General features: G+C 40.6%; 1 protein-coding gene across 1 annotated transcript in view; it reads left to right on the plus strand.

The window, feature by feature from the left end:
* Nucleotides 1-14,326, plus strand: part of LOC108799244 (catenin delta-2-like) — a 292,772-nt gene extending 278,446 nt beyond the window's left edge. Inside the window, exons 10-13 of the mRNA XM_018571079.1 lie at nt 1,771-1,888; nt 2,560-2,799; nt 12,148-12,255; nt 14,255-14,326. Coding sequence (XP_018426581.1) covers nt 1,771-1,888; nt 2,560-2,799; nt 12,148-12,255; nt 14,255-14,326 — 538 coding nt within the window. The remainder of the gene's footprint in view (nt 1-1,770; nt 1,889-2,559; nt 2,800-12,147; nt 12,256-14,254) is intronic.
* Nucleotides 14,327-16,323: the final 1,997 nt, after the last annotated feature.

Here is a 16,323-nt window from a genome sequence, read left to right on the forward strand (position 1 = left end):
CATTTTATTACTTCATTGCTGTGCTGTATGTGTATAGGCCAATGTAGTTGGATCTGTATGTGCGTTATAATTAATCTAAATAAATTTTGATTAATCGAACACGAAAATTTTAATCAATAACAGCCCTACTTTTTAGAAACATTAAAGCTGAACTCTGGGATAAGCAAATATTATCTAAATACAAGGGATATGCATATTCTTACTTGAAACTTGGTGCATTGTGTATTTCTTTCAGATCTGTGCAATAATCCAGCATGAAACTTTGCCTTGGTATACCTGGCACTGCTGATCATCTAAACGTGTGTTGTAGATGATCAGCAGTTCCAGGTTTAGGTGAGGGGGAATCTGCTTGTGGCAGTAACAGCTTCACATACTGTTCCTTCTTTGTGTCTGTTGTCTGTATTTGACTTCCCTTCTCAGCTTCTTTGCTTCCCTTCCCTCCCCATCACCATGTAGACACCCTGTGTAAACATATCTTTCCACTCGGTGCAATCTAGCAGGCTAGCTTAGCACTTTCTGTACGCCAAAATAGAAAAGGTCTTAATTACCTCCAGGCCCGTCTTTAATACTGATCGGACTCTGGGCAAACATTTTCTTGCCCCCCCTCCCCCCCCCCAGGAATTTCACCTCTCCAACACCCAGAAAAAAAAACAGCACACATAGATCATAGACTTCTCTCAAAAAAAACTTTGACTGCAGGATTTCAAACTAATTGCAAGCTCAGCCGTTTATATTAGGGATGCCCGATATATCGGCCGCCGAAACATATCGGCCATAAATGCCACTTTTGGCATCATGTCTCCAGGGTATTTGGTACCTTCCTGCCCACATGCAGGAAGGGGGTTTTTTTTCGGTGCTGATCCTATGGTACGACCGCGGCGGGCAACGGGCTCAAGGGGCAGCTGCTTTGGGCCCCACAACCATGATAGGGCCCGGGGCAAGTGCCCTCTTTGCCCTGCGTTAAAGACGGCCCTGATTACCTCCAGTTTTCTTGGCACCAAAAATGTCAGTATTGCTTAATGAATTTGTTACAGATGGTTGATGCATCAAAGAATAGTGGTTGATTACTAAGCTCATGTAATCGTATCACGTACAGTTATATACTTTATGTGGTGTGTCAGTGTTCTGCTGCTTTCAAATGCAGCCGCTGTCTCCCGATCATTAACTTGAACAGGTGACAGTTGGCGCTTGTAAACGGCAGATTTAGGATTCCTGCAGGAAATCACAAGTTCCTGCTGCTAGAATCCCTAAACATACCTTAACTATAAGTGTGAATGTAGCCCTAGGCTGGGTTCACACCTTGGCGGCACTGTTTTTGCTTGTTTATACGTGCATTAACAGCATGCAGTTGTGTGCGTTTTTTGTAACATTATGTTAGGAAACATTTATTATTACCCAGTTTTTTGGTCAAATATTAAAGATCAGGTCACGTCGGTTAAATAGACACTAAACAACATTATTGCTGGAACAAAATGCTGTGTACACCTCTTAATTTATCTTTTAAAAAACAATCACTGCATTCTGAAGTTTGTACAGCTAGCAAGTTGTCCTTAACATCTAATGAAAGGCTCCCTAAAAATATTACTACCAATGCATAAACAGTGCTTCAGGTTTCAGAATTGGCCTGCAGTTTTCCTGCTTGATGTTGTAAATGCATACATTATGGTTGTTTTTTCCCCCTGAAAAAATATAAATATATATGATTTAACCTCCTCACTTTCTTACTGTAAAAGATGTAGGTGCAGATGGAATATTTTTTTTTCCCCCCAGGAATGTAAGTTCTGCTGGAGAAGAGGCACGCAGAAGAATGAGAGAGTGTGATGGACTGACTGATGCCTTGCTGTATGTCATCCAGTCTGCACTAGGGAGCAGTGAAATTGATAGTAAGGTATGCTTTATTGAAATGCATGAAAAAATGCACCACCATTACCTAATTATACAAATATTAATTGGACATTTATAAACATACATTTTTTGCACAAGATTTGTATTATATCTACAACTATCGCTTACCACAAGTGAAAAATCTTTTAAGAGTAATGCATAAGGGTGTGCTAGGTTAATAAAAGTACAGGGCTTTCTGGTCAGCTCACAGTCATAAATTTACACTTCAGTAAAACATCAAGAATGTGGGGGGCGTGTCAGAAACATGGCGGAGTGAACATGCGTCCCTTCTCTGCTCTCCAGACCCGCTCCTGAAAACAAGATTGACATAGCACTTTACCTGTCTACAATGCACAGATCGCGCCAGAAAAAGTACCGCAATACTCCACAGCGTTTGGCACCGGCTAAAATCAAAGATTTCTTTAATCCGGCGGTCCCGCCGGGAATGAGTGGAGGCCCCGGTAAAGCCGCAGTCTCACATACCGTACCGCCGCCTGAGCTATCAGTTCCCTCCTCCCCCTCCGAGCCGCCTCCAGGAACCTACCTCCAGGTGTAGTGAGGACAGCGGGGCGATGTCACCTACAGCAGGCATGACGGAGGGCTTGGAAGCCTAGGCCGCGACGATACTCAGACGACCTAGACATTGGGGCCTTGCTTCGGTCTTTGCCCACTAAGGCTGATATTGAAACACTGGTAGTTAAAATCGTGGAGACCCATAGCCAGGACATTCAAGAACTGCGGCAAGAGGTACATCAACTCGCCACAAGGGTCGATGGCAGCAAGACGAGCACAGCGGTGATGGAGGTTAGACTCGCGACCCTAGAGACCGCCCGTGATCTGCAAACAGAACAGTTGTCAGAGATGCAGCTACACATGGAAGATTTGGAGGATAGGAACAGGCGCAAAAACTCGAGGGTAAGGGGCATTCCTGAAGCCATGGGGCCAGAAAATGTGCACGATACAATTGTGGCGATATTCAACACCCTGTTGGGAAATCCCCCTACTACAGTGATCAAGCTGGATTGGGCACACAGAGTGTAACAGACTTACCTCGGGATGATCCAGCGACGCACTCTGTGGCTGCGCACGCACGGCGCGCTGTGCTGCTCCTCCCCCGCACGCCAGCTGTCAGTTTAACCAGTTGACATCCGCGGTGTTAAACCCCCTTCCCATCCAGGCCATTTTTCAGTATTCAGCGCTGACCATATCTGCACGCAATCCCTGAACTTGATCCACCAATGAAAACAAGGATACATTGCATGTCTGGACTGCTTCTAACACATCCCTTAAGGAGGGCTCTGTTTCAGTCTGTACAACAGCCACATCCTTACCTTTTGGATGTTTCTTTACCATCTGGCAAATCACCTTGATTGGTATCTGATCTTCTCCTCTCCATTTCCTCACCTCACCCTTCCCCCTCATGCAGGGGCTGACTGGCAACTTTTAGCCCAGGGGGCAAGTATAACCCAGAGGTTCATGGTGCGGCAACTTGGCCCCCCTCCTGCTCTGCCTCTTCCCCCGCCCGTCTGCCACTTTTGCCATCCTTGTAACAGTAGTGTGAATTTATTTATCGGTTTAGGAAATGTAAAGCACATTGGTAATGGAGGGATGCCTCGTCAGGGCTGTGCGCGTGCAAGCTTGGAGCGGTGAAAATAAGAAAAAAAAAGTGTGGTGTGTAATATAGTGAAATGGAAAGTGTAAAATTATACAGCAATCAATGCAGAATGGCATCGATATAACTAATGATCTGTAATAGGGCGGGGACGGAGTACTGGACGTCTTCTATTTCCTTTGTTTTCATTCTTTGCTGCTTTGCTGTACTGTTCATATGTACTAATTGCGAAAAATTTTAATTGATGTGATACATTTACTTGAACCCGCTCGAAGTGGTTAATGAACTCTGCCACTGTCACAATTTAGCATTCATCCCAGAGTCTGGTGCTTTTCAAACACTTGTTCAATTAATGTATGTAATGTTCCCATCTGAAGCCTATGCAGATATCCAAATCTGGAGTAGGGGAGATACATACAAAAGTAATCCCAAAAGACTTGGATTCTTTCGGATTTACAAGATATGTCTTGGGATCGGGAGGGATTGATTAATAATTTTGGAAGGTAGGACATCTTTATTGCCTGGATCCTGCCAAACCATCGCCTTTTATCTAACTATTATGCTAGATCTTTCTAAAGAGGGGGATAACTCAAGTGTATAATAAAACAAGAAAAGATAAAACTTCAAGATAAGGGAGTCTTGAACTCACGCATAGTTAGATGGCACATAAAATGGGGTATAGGAGTCTAGGGTGATACTTGGAGCATGAGCTTTAGCCTCAGTTATGCATAGGCTGTATATTTCCACAAATGCAGAGTATGGAGAGTGTGTTAGGTAGGGTGGCGTGAGATTGAGAAAGGTGAAGTAAAATGTCATCACTAAAATACAATACAATTTGATGGGTGCCTGTGATTTCTATGCTCTGGATAATAACATTGTTTCTAATAGCCATTGCCAAACGTTCTAAACTGTTAATTTTGACAGTAAATTTCGATTTAGTTTTAGTCAGTCTTTTGACTAAAATGCTATTTCATTTTAGTCATATTTTAGACATCTGAATTGTTTTAGTTCTGGTCTAGTTTTAGTAGACTAAATATCATAAGATTTTAGTTGACTACATCTACAGTATACAGTATTTAGTCTACTAAAATCTAGTTGGTTTAGTTAAAGAGTAATTTAAGAATTTCCAATCTCATGATTTACTCCTGGAGTACGCATGTATTAACCTGTTGTTACTTATGGTATTAGGGTTTGAAAATACAATACAGATGCAGATTTAACTGTTGTGATACATAACATGTCTTTATTTTTCTTAAAATTTGATTAAACTAAGTCTTGTAAAGAAACAATAATATTGAGTATTTTCAACAAGGGACCAGTAATTAGATATGCATTTATTATAACAACTTACATATGACATTCTTCATTCTTTCAAGCAGAAGTGCAACTCTAAAATATTAAAATAAAAAACGATATTGGCTGTAATGTCATTGCACATATTACCTATTAGCTGTCCTTTCAGGATGGAACTAAAACAGGAAGTCCAAAGAGATTAGTTTTGATTGGATCTCTTCCCAAATTGTCTCTCTCTCTAACATTTTAGTGTAGTTTTAGTTAGTCGACTAAAATGTCAATATACTTTCCTTATAGTTTTAGTCATCATAACATAAGTTTTCATTTAGTTTTAGTCTAGTAGTCACTGAAAAAGTGTCGATGACAAAAACTGTGATGAAAATTAACACTGGTAAACAAAATTAACACGGGTTCTAAAGCTTTAGCAAATTATAATGGTAAAAGGGGGCATCCTTGTCTGGTGCCTCCATGAATATGAAATATAGATAGTAGAAGAGAAAGCACTGCACCGTTTAGAGGCCTTGGGGTATGAATAAAGCACCAAGATGCATTTGAGGAAGTCCTCATGGAAACCCCATTTGCAGAGCTCAAAAACAAGGTATTCCAAAGATAGTGTATCAAATGCTTTATGCACATCTAGGGACAATCGCAGATTGCAAAGGTGTGGGAATGTGCAAGGTAGAGAAGCTGTATTACCCATCACAAGTTGCACAGTTTGCACAGGGCTTTACAAAATAGAGGGTAGAGGACAGTACAGATACAATACAATTTTAATACAGGAGGGTTAGGAGGGCCCTGCTCATAAGAGCATACAATCTAGTAGGAGGGGCAAGTAATACAAAAGGTAAAAAAATATGTGGGACGAAATGATGGAAGAACAGGACAGTTATTATGTTCAGGTGGGATAGGCTTCCCTGATGAGTTTTCTCTTAATATTGGCGTGAAATTAAACCACATATGTGGGTCTCTTTCAGGTTTGGGGAGCATTGCTATGGCTGTTACTAATATATCCAGTGAGAGAATTATCTTGCTTTTGGGAGGGAGTTAAAAAGATGTGTCAGATGAGGCACCAGGATGTCAGCATTTTTTTTTTTATAAAATAGAAGAGAATATCCAACTGGCCCTTGTTTCTTACCCGATTGCATATGGTCAGAATATTCTGTTTAGTTTTTGGGGAGATGGGTGTGAATTTTTCACTCAGTGCAGAGATGGTTAGCCAACATGTGCCAGATTTGATGCTTTGAAAATAAAATGTATGCTTGGACTAGAGGAGTTGGTGTTCTGCTATATCCATTGGATAAAGGTTGAATTTTGTTCTAATGCTCTAGTGACCAGTTTGTGGAGTAAAATTGGGGAAGGTGAAGCTTTTTATCCCCATGAAAGTGTTCTACACAACTAATAATGAACAAAGATATAGATAAACCTGAGGACAAAATCTTAGCTAGAGAAGATAAATTAGGGTCCTAGTGGTATAGGGCAACATAAGAGCAAGAACAATAGCAATGACATGTATCCAGCATCAGAGTCCACAGCCCCCAACTGTTCAGATCAAGCAAGGGGTGGAATTATGTAAGTCAATTTGATATGCAGGTCGCAGAGGTACCTGTTCTATTCGAGCCCAGTGAATTATTACTTGCCGTTCCTAATAGCAGGGTTAAAGAAGCATGATGATCCACAATTGTAAGCCGTGAAATCCACTGTATAGTTATAAATGAACAGTGAAAGTAAAAGAGTGTGCTGAGTTCTCAGTCTCCAGATGAAGCCTAGAGTGAGCTGGATAATTGAACAAAAAAAGAACATATGTTAGTTATTGTGAGTATTGTCCAAACAAAAAACTCTTATGCACATGTGAGTAATGCATAAAACAGAGATATCTAATGGCCCTGTCAGGACAGCTCCAGGGTACCTAGAAATAGTTATATTACAAGTAGGTGGAATATGGCTAGGGTGAACCTACAATCTGCCTAAATATAGTATTAGGTGGGGGTGTGGCTTGGTGATCATGTGAGCAGCAGCTGATCGCTCTGTCTCCACCGAACATATGTGAACTGCAGCACAGAAGACGGACCAAAATTTTAAAGAGAAAAGCCGGTAGTGATACACAGAGAGAGGCGGCGAGGAATTGGAATATGTGGCAAGCAAAATGAAAGATGAGCAAGCTGGAAAAGACAAAGCAGCTCAAGATGGTGCCGGACAGCAGCTGCCACATGCTGTAAGAGAGAGACAGTAGGAAGTTGCTGGCAGATTGGGGAAATATGCTCATACAGCAGCCAGAGCATCTCCTAACAACAGAAATTCAACAGCGGGTGAGCAACTGAAAGGGGCTACAGGGATAAGCAGACATGAGCAAATACAAAAAATGAGAGACCGCAAGTGGAGAAAAGGGTGAGCACTCTGAAAGATGAAGTTGCTCCTCTGAGTAGAGATTTAAAAACGGTTAATAATATACTTTTTTTGCATTTTATCCGAATTGAAGATATGGAAAATAGAATGAGATGGAACAATGTACGTATTTTGGGTTTGCCTGAAAGAATAGAAGGCAAGAATCCTATTGAATATATGGAACAGTGGCTTATTAATACATTTGGCAAAGAACCTTTTCACCAGTGTTTGCAGTAGAAAAAGCTAATCGTATTCCCGCAAGACACCTCCCCCAGGTAATCCTCCGAGACCCCTTATCATAAGACTGCCTAATTACAAGGACCGAGACATTATTCTGTCGAATAAAGATAAAGACACCGGCACTCCAAATTCATAAGCAAACGTCTATTTATTGATGTGCAGCATAGTAAATAGCATGTTACGGGGTCACAGAGGATACCCTTCCTCAGGCAAAAGCATTCTGTCGAAGGCACGTATACAGGGAGAAATATATTTTCTTGGTTCAAGAATATCTTTTTTCCCCGATTTTTCAGCTGATGTTCAAAAGCAACGCACACACTTTATGGCATTAAAACAACGCCCTGGAAGGCTTCAAGTTCCTTATGCTATGTTATAGCCGGCTAGACTGAGAATTACTGCTAATGAAAAAAAAAAACACTTCTTTGATACATCGGGAGCAGCTACTGTGTGGCTGGACAATAATGAGCATAATTTTAGAAAACACACTGTTACATGAAATGTGTTCGTATAAGCAAACTCATGACTTTCAAAGGAGAGTTCTTTTTTTGTTGTTTTTTGGGTCATTTATGGCCATCATAAATACCGTGTTTCCCCGAAAATAAGACACTTATATTTTTTTTGGCTCAAAAAAACACACTACGTACCCTAGCTCCTCCCTCCAGTACACAGTGCTCCTTAAGCCGCGGCCAGACGAATCTTCGGCGTCCAACTGTTTGTGTCAGTGAACGCTGAAGATTAACTCTCAGCATCCGCAGTCCGCACAAGGGACCAGGTTTCTCCCAGACTGCCACCACTTCTCTGACAACTGTAGTGGTTGTACTGGGGAACCAACTTAACATTGCCTCCTGCCCAGAACCGCACGTACCTGGGGTGATAGCGGCACAGCTCTGCTTCCCAACTACCACCCTCTGCGATACAGCTCTGTTGAGACCTCCACAACCGCAAGTACCTGTGGCTAACTGCTATATTGCTACTACATAACGTGCCAGGGAATTGTCATTGCCTTACTGGAGGGACTATTGCTGTTATCACTGTTTCGCTTGTATTATCTTTTCCCACACCTGTGACATACCAGAACTGTACTTACTTAACTGTGACTTGCCATATCAATTGTGTGTGTATGGGCATACTGTAGGAAGTTGTGTACTCCAATCATAGTGAGGTACCATACTTACCATCCTGCCTTGCTGATCCTCAACTGGCCTCTTGGGGACGCTTCAAAGGTGTCACAGTGATCCTGATTACCCCATTATTCCACCACATGATGTTACCGGTTTCATACACATCTCTAAGTTGCTGAGAGAGTATGATAGAGACCGCTCACTGACTAAACCGTTAATTACGTTACTCCGCAGTTGTGATCATAGGCGTGCGTTGCAGAGGTGTTACAATATGGTAACATAATTGTTATACATCAAAATGTCCAAGCATGAGATAACTATTGTATCATAGAATGTGAGGGGGTTGGGAAACATGGATAAACGTCAGGCAATGTTTATGACATTGCTGCATTATAAATCTGCAGTAGTGTGTTTGCAGGAAACTCATTTGACTAGAGAAACTATATAATATCTTAAAAGAACTGTATTCCCAAAGAGTTACCACTCAGTGTTTTCATCATATGCTAGGGGAGTTAGTATATTAATATAATCTGCTGTTATGTTCTTGTGCAGATAGGCTATTGTATATATACTCAAGGTTGTTATATATTCCTATTGTGTGTGATAGATAGATTCAATTGTCTTTTAGCAAATGTTTATATACCACACCCTTACTCTAATGAAGTAATATGAATTTTGGTATAATTTATAGCCCAACGTTCTGGTATTCCTGTTGTAGCAGTAGGGTACTATAATAATGTATTACAACCGAGGCTGGATAGGTTCCAAATCGGTCCCTGAGGGGACAAGTATATAATCTAATGTCTCTAGATACCTGTAAGATGGGATTGAGGAATGTATGGAGACTACAACATCCTCATGTCCATCAGTACTCCTGCTCTTCAGCTACGTATCATACATTATCACGTATAGATTTGGCACTGTGCAATGAGGAAATGCTTCCAAATGCTTATATTTGTCCTATGGGGCTAGGGGCCTCTCAGACCACTCTCCATTATTACTCTCCTTGAAGTTAAAGTCAGATATGATTAGATGCCCACGGACGGTGAACCCATATTGGCTCCTGCTACTGACATTGGAAGATAAGATATTCGCCAAACTAGGCAATTTTTTTCATATTAATGCTCCCTCAGCATCTGGAACAGTAGTGTGGGATATATTAAAAGCGTATATACGTGGACTACTTATTAAAAATATCTATATTAAAAAAGCCATCTAAGGAGTGGAAAGAAACTCTTAAAACGCAGGTTAAAGAAGCAGAGGCGACATATGTAAGCATTTATGTAAGCATTTTAAACTTATAAAATAATAATAAAAGGTAAATATTTTAAAAAATGGATATTCCCCATGCACCTACGGTAGAGGAATGGAAAGTGCATAATAATAATGTTACCAAGGGAAAGATTAATATATCAACATAAGGGATGTATACAGAAGTTTTATCAAATCTGGGAACCATGGCTAGAAGCTATGGGTTCAAACTTGTCGGACTTGGCAAGAAAATATTTATTTAGTTAGATTTATAAAAGTTTCTCTTTTTTTTTTTCATTTTAAATTTTTGTTGTTGTTGTTTTGTGTAGGAAAGATGGGAGAGGGAATACAGTATGTATGAGTTGTAGTATGTATAAAAAAGGAAAGCGTTTCAATAAAGATTAATATAAAATTCAGGAGAAGGGAAGGGAGAAAAAAGGGAAAGAAGAAAGGAGGGGAGAGAGAAGTAAGGAAGATACTATTTATAGAATTAAAGGGGATTTTTCGTTTTCTGATCACATTCAGACACGTATGATAAACACTTTTTTGTTTAGTCATTATATAATTATGGATCACTAATTGAATATATGAAGGAAATAATATAAACCTGATGATTAATGACTCATGTTATTGAATTTTTTTGATTAAAAGGCACTTGACTGGTAGTTAATAATGATACTATAGGAAGAGGATTGCTTAAATATGGGTAGTGTTATAACTTTTTTTACATATTGGATACAAAATCATAAAGGCTATTTGAATATTATATATTTTTATGAAGTAGTAGTTTTGGATGAAATGTATAATAATTTAAAGGGATTAATTGTTAAGCACTTTATTGGGGTTAGATATGGTTTATATATACAGTATACATCATCAAATTGGTATTTTTCCTTGTTTGGTCCTCTCTTATTGGAGTGATTTGAAATAGTATGCCCTTTTTCTTTTTTTTTTCTCTCTGTGAAATTCTTGGATTGTGTTGTGGAAAAAGTTAATAAAGATTCTAAAAATATAGTATTACGTGGATTCATGGTTGAAATTGCCCTCCAGTATAATAGATAAGAATAGAGGATTATTGCACTAACCAGCAGAACATGGGATATACTTCATTAGAGGTACATGTATGCCCAAAAATGTTTTACTAGAGTACAGCTTTAAATAATTTCAAGGAAAAAAAAAATGCTTATAAGGACAGGTGTGCAAGGTCCACAGAAGAAGTAACAGAAGAATATGCAAGCAGTGTAACAAAAAGTACTCAAGTGCATACATTACTTAGAAACTCCACTAGAGCATCATGTGGATGCTTAACACCGCCACTGCCTCTATGTCACATTATCAATTAGTAGAAGTTTGTAATGCAAGCCAACAAGATAGAGTTTTGGTAACTGTTCGTTCGGCCTTACGGTGGCGGTATTGCATGAAAGTTGAAGGCATATCATTATGTCAAACAGCATTAGATGCGTAATAAAAGGCATGGGCGCATTTCTACATCACGATAGTAAGTTGGACGAGATCTGTAAATGTGTGTAAACGTGTGTTATTGTATACTTCAAAATATCTTGGTCTTCCCACCTGACTTACAGACTCTTTATGATTGTATCAAAACAGTTCTCCAGTGAAAAATGGATTGTTGTGCCAAAGCCTTTGTAAGAAATTTAAGGTACTTCTCCTGGATTACTTTGTGGAATTCATACAAAAGTTGTGTGTATGAATTTCACTTTCGAAAGTCTGCAACAAAAAGATTTTGAAAGCGGTGCAGGGCTTCTGGGATTTTGCTATTTGCTAATCTAGGTTACCTCTGATGCCTCTCTCACCAAGAAAAAAATATCAAGTTAGGTACCCTGAGGGTCAACTTAACCTTTATATTTTGCCCATGTAAATGTAGCGCTCACCCCCGAAGGAGCCGCTGGAATATACGGGTCTTCCTAGCCTGTCTTGGGATTTCAGTAGTATTGCCGTCCCAATAGCACTTACCAGCCCTCCAGTGGTGACCGATAAAACTGAAGTCCACAGAGAAGATGCGATGCTGAAGAACTTTATTGTAGAACTTAGTGAGAGAGGGTTAGGGCAGAAGACACCCAGGATGTAATAGACTCCAATAAATGGTAGAACAAAGTACTTGCAGCCTTCACAGATAGAGGAACTTTAAGCCAATTGTGGCAAACTGTGTATTGAGTTTCTGGCTATGCAGTACTAGAATCAAAAGCTACTAGTCCATTTCAGAACAAATCTCCATGGTGCCACAGAGGATCACTTCTCAGGCTCCCCACACCTGGTGAAGTTACTCTGTCATCTCCATCCTCAGCTTTACTCACTTGGCCCCAGACTCAGCCCTCAGTGTGAGCACATGGCTTTCCTTCCTAGGCTTTAGGCCTAGACAGGTCAAGCAGGAGCCCGGAGGAGGAAGATAACCTCACATGTCGGCTCCTAATATTTATGTCCTCTTCCAGCATGCAGGCCATGAACCTCCTAGTAATTGGCTAGGGAGACATAACACGTTATTATTGGTTGCATTGCTCTGTGGCAAGGTTAGACCCAACAGCAGGCAGATGCAAATGATAACAGGGTGCTTAGGGGAAGGATCTGACAGATTACAATTTGACAGCAACTAAATTTATATAGACACACCTGTTTTGACAGAATAACTACATAAAAATATGCCAAGGCCACCTATGTCATTGCAACTTTTTATTTAAAATTGGATATGTTACGGTTGTCTCCTATTAGTAATGTTCCACTTGAGGGTGACCTACAATATGAGGTAGATAGATTTAATTTACTTAAAGGGCTATTGTCTCAAGAAGAGATCTTGGGCACAGAAAAAAAACCTCCATGCTACTCATTTGGTCAATAAATGTAATCTTAATTTACCTGGAAAAAACTGTGATAAACTGCCAGTGGGTACTTGCTTACCGCACACAGCTGGGGGGGACTGCACAAGGGGGACTGCATGCCAGGTTTTTTTTTTTTTTTCGTTTTTTTAATTTGCTTTGGCAGACCATTCTCCCCTGCTTCGGCTGTGAGTTCAGCTTAGCCAAGCCGAAGCATATGCATTCAGCTCGGCTGAGCTGTTCGGCTGCTGTGCAGGCTATTGTGAATAGCCTGTACAGCAGCCCTTCAGTTCGGCTGAACTGAAGTGCTCTAAGTGAGCCGAAGGATTACCCGAAGCTTCGGCTTAATCCTTCAGCTTTTTAGTGAATAACTCTCTTAGTGTTTTTAGAGTTATGCATGTTTTCCCTAAGTATGATGGATTGATTGATCCTACCTGTTGCTGGGTTGGGGCACCCAGCATACAGTGTGGGAGGATCAATTAACAGATTATGATTATGTATCTGACTCTGGCCAATATATAATGTGAGCGGAGATTAACCAAGCAAATTGACTGTGGAGCATGAGACTCACAGGATGGAAGATAACTTTACAACATTGTATCATAAATGCTGTGCCCGCCTTATTACTCTGGTGAGTGCGGATAAGAGAGATTTCCGGCACGGGGAGATTGACCTTTCTTATTTTTGCACCTGAAAAGTGTGGAAGTTTAATGATGTGGACTATTTGTGATTTGAACTTTGAATTACATTAAAGGAGAACTATGGGGTCAGTGTTTTTCCCCATAGTTCTCCTTAGGGTAATGGGAGGACACAAACTAGCGTCCTCCCGTTACCCTAAGCTCAGTATACCGCGAGCATACTGAGACGCCGCAGCCGGAGCGGATCCCGACTTAGATGACGGGATCCGCCCAGCTGCATGAGTGACAGCTGGCTCTGCCTATCTAGAGGCAGAGCCAGTTGATGACCAGCTCTGTTTAGGAATAAAGACTTCCTATCTCTCTCTTCCTTATGGAGAAGGCCCATTATTAATTTTATGCCATCATCCGTATATTCCATATTTAAAACAAGAGGGTTTTTTTTTTTTTTTGCTTTACTGCTTTGTAATACACATGTTACTATATCTTCTTAAATATCCTGAATGCACCTTTGTCCAGTCATAAGTAATAAATACCTTTTACTTTTTTTCCATCCTTTGTTTTATAACAGTGCTGCTGATCTCCTGCAACCTCTTTTTAGCCACTTCATGTCTACAAGTGTGCAGTTTACCCACATTTCTCAGGTTTGGAAGGCAGGGCCAATGCTAGGATCACCAGACATTAGTTAATGAGAACTGCAGATTTGAAAACATTAAAAAGTACATATACTTTAAATTCAGTGACTGATATTTAAGAGACATGTCACTAGATAATAAATTTCAGCTAAAAATTCAAACATGCTCATCACTCACCACCCTACATTTCAAAGGGAAATAGTCTAAATGCAAGTGTAAGAAATGAATCTTCAGTGACATGTTTGCACCAAGTGCTTTATAGGACCTAAGCAAATGTTCTACCTGTTTTTCATAGTCATCTGCCTTGCTGTTCCCAAGAAACTCCATTGCCACAGACTTGAAGGCTTCCCATGCCTTCTTTTCCTTGCAGGCAACAGACGATCAAACTTGTCATCTCGGAGAAGTTCTCGAATCTGTGGACCGACAAAAACGCCTTAATTGATTTTGGCTTCACTAAATCTTAGAAACTTTTCATAGAGATATTGGAAACCTGGTTTTGTTTTGTCCATAGCCTTTACAAAGTTCTTCATCAGCCCCAGCTGATGCAACGGTGGTACCAGAATTTTCTAAGAGTCAACAAGAGCTGGATTTTGAACATTTTTCTTTCCTGGTTCCCAGGAGTATCATGATGGCCTGTCTTTCTTGACATAAAGAGAATCTCTGGCTCGACTGTCCCATTTACAGACGAAACAGCAGTACTTTGTGTATCCAGCTTGCAGGCCAAGCAATAGGGCAACAACTTTCAAATCACCACAGAGCTGCCACTGATGTTCCTCATACTTTATACACCTCAGCAGCTGTTTCATGTTTTTGTATGTTTCTTTCATGTGGACTGCATGCCCAACAGGAACGGATGGCAAAACATTGCCATTGTGCAATAAAACAGCGTTTAGACTCGTTTTAGATGAATCTATGAACAATTTCCATTCATCTGGATTGTGGGTAATGTTGAGGGCTATCATTAAGCCATCAATATCATTGCAATAAACCAAATCACCTTCCACTAAGAAATACTGAACCAGATCTTTTTGGCGATCACGGAAAATGGAGATCCTGACATCACTCTGCAAGAGGTTCCACTTTTGTAATCTGGAGCCCAGTAGCTCTGCCTTACTTTTAGGCAATACCAAATCCCTGTCCAGGTCATTTAGTTCACTCTGTGAAATTAGATGTGGTTTAGGAGGAGCATACAGTGGGCTAAAGTTTGGGTCCGCTGACATCGACGGCCCCGGATCAGCTGCATCCTGCTCATCGTCTTTATCATCATCTGAGTCTAGGGAGTAGGATTCTGGTGGATCTGGAATAGGCAGGTCCTCACCATGGGGTACAGGATGCAGTGTGGATGGAATGTTTGGATATTCCACGGTCCACTTCTTTCTTCAGATCCCTTTTGCAATCGGGGGAACCATGCAAAAATAGCAATGAACACCGTAAAGCAATCAGGACCTTTGGTGCTTGAAATAGCAGCGGTGTTTGCAGTGATGTCCATGGATGGCGCAGTGCAAAATCCATGTAATCCATGTAATGCTTGTTTTGCTGCGTGTGCCCCTGTTCAGAAGATTTTTCCTCCCTTTCTGTCCCTGTGACAATTGGATTTGGAAAATGTTGGGTTGTCGTGGAAACAAGGATTGGTGATAAAGCTTCAGTGGAGACACCTTTTTCCCATGATCACTCTTACAGGACTGAATTTCCCTTCCTAGGGGTAGATTTCCTTTCAATTCCTGTTGTCTCAAGGACAGGAAGTGAGATAACATCTTTCTAATGAGGATACAGACAGCAGCAAAAACCTCACAGTGACCCGGAAGAAGAGGTGGGCAGCCCTTGTCTGCAAGTCTAACAAGAGCCAACTTCCTGTAATGTACGTACAGTACTACGAACTAGACCCAAAAAGACGGGCACTCCTCGTCGGCACGATCGCAGTAGCATTACAACTGCCCCTGCTGTACAGTAATAGCCTCCGTTTGTAATTAGCAGTCGTATGTAAGTCGAATATACGTAACTCGGGGACTGCCTGTGGCAAATAATTGTTTGATCCCCTGCAGTTTGCCCACTTACAAAGAAATGAGAGGTCTATAATTTTTATCATAGGTGTATTTTAAATGATAGAGACGGAATAGCAACCAAAAATACAGAAAAAACACATGATACAAATGTTATAAATTAAGTGGCAGTTCAGTGAGTAAAATAAGTATTTGATCCCTAAGCAAAACATTACTTAGTACTTGGTTGAGAAACCCTTGTTGGCAAGCACAGAGGTAAGACATTTCTTGTAGTTGGTTACCAGGTTTGCATACATCTCAGGAGTGATTTTGGTCCATTCTTCTTTACAGATCTTCTCTAAATCCTTAAGGTTACTTGGCTGTTGCTTGGCAACTCGAAGTCTCAGCTCCCTCCATACATTTTCTATAGGATTAAGGTCGGGAGACTGACTCGGCCACT

The sequence above is a fragment of the Nanorana parkeri genome, unplaced genomic scaffold (assembly GCF_000935625.1).
Source record: "Nanorana parkeri isolate BGI_ZX_2015 unplaced genomic scaffold, ASM93562v1 scaffold1668, whole genome shotgun sequence".
Taxonomy (NCBI): Eukaryota; Metazoa; Chordata; class Amphibia; order Anura; family Dicroglossidae; genus Nanorana; species Nanorana parkeri.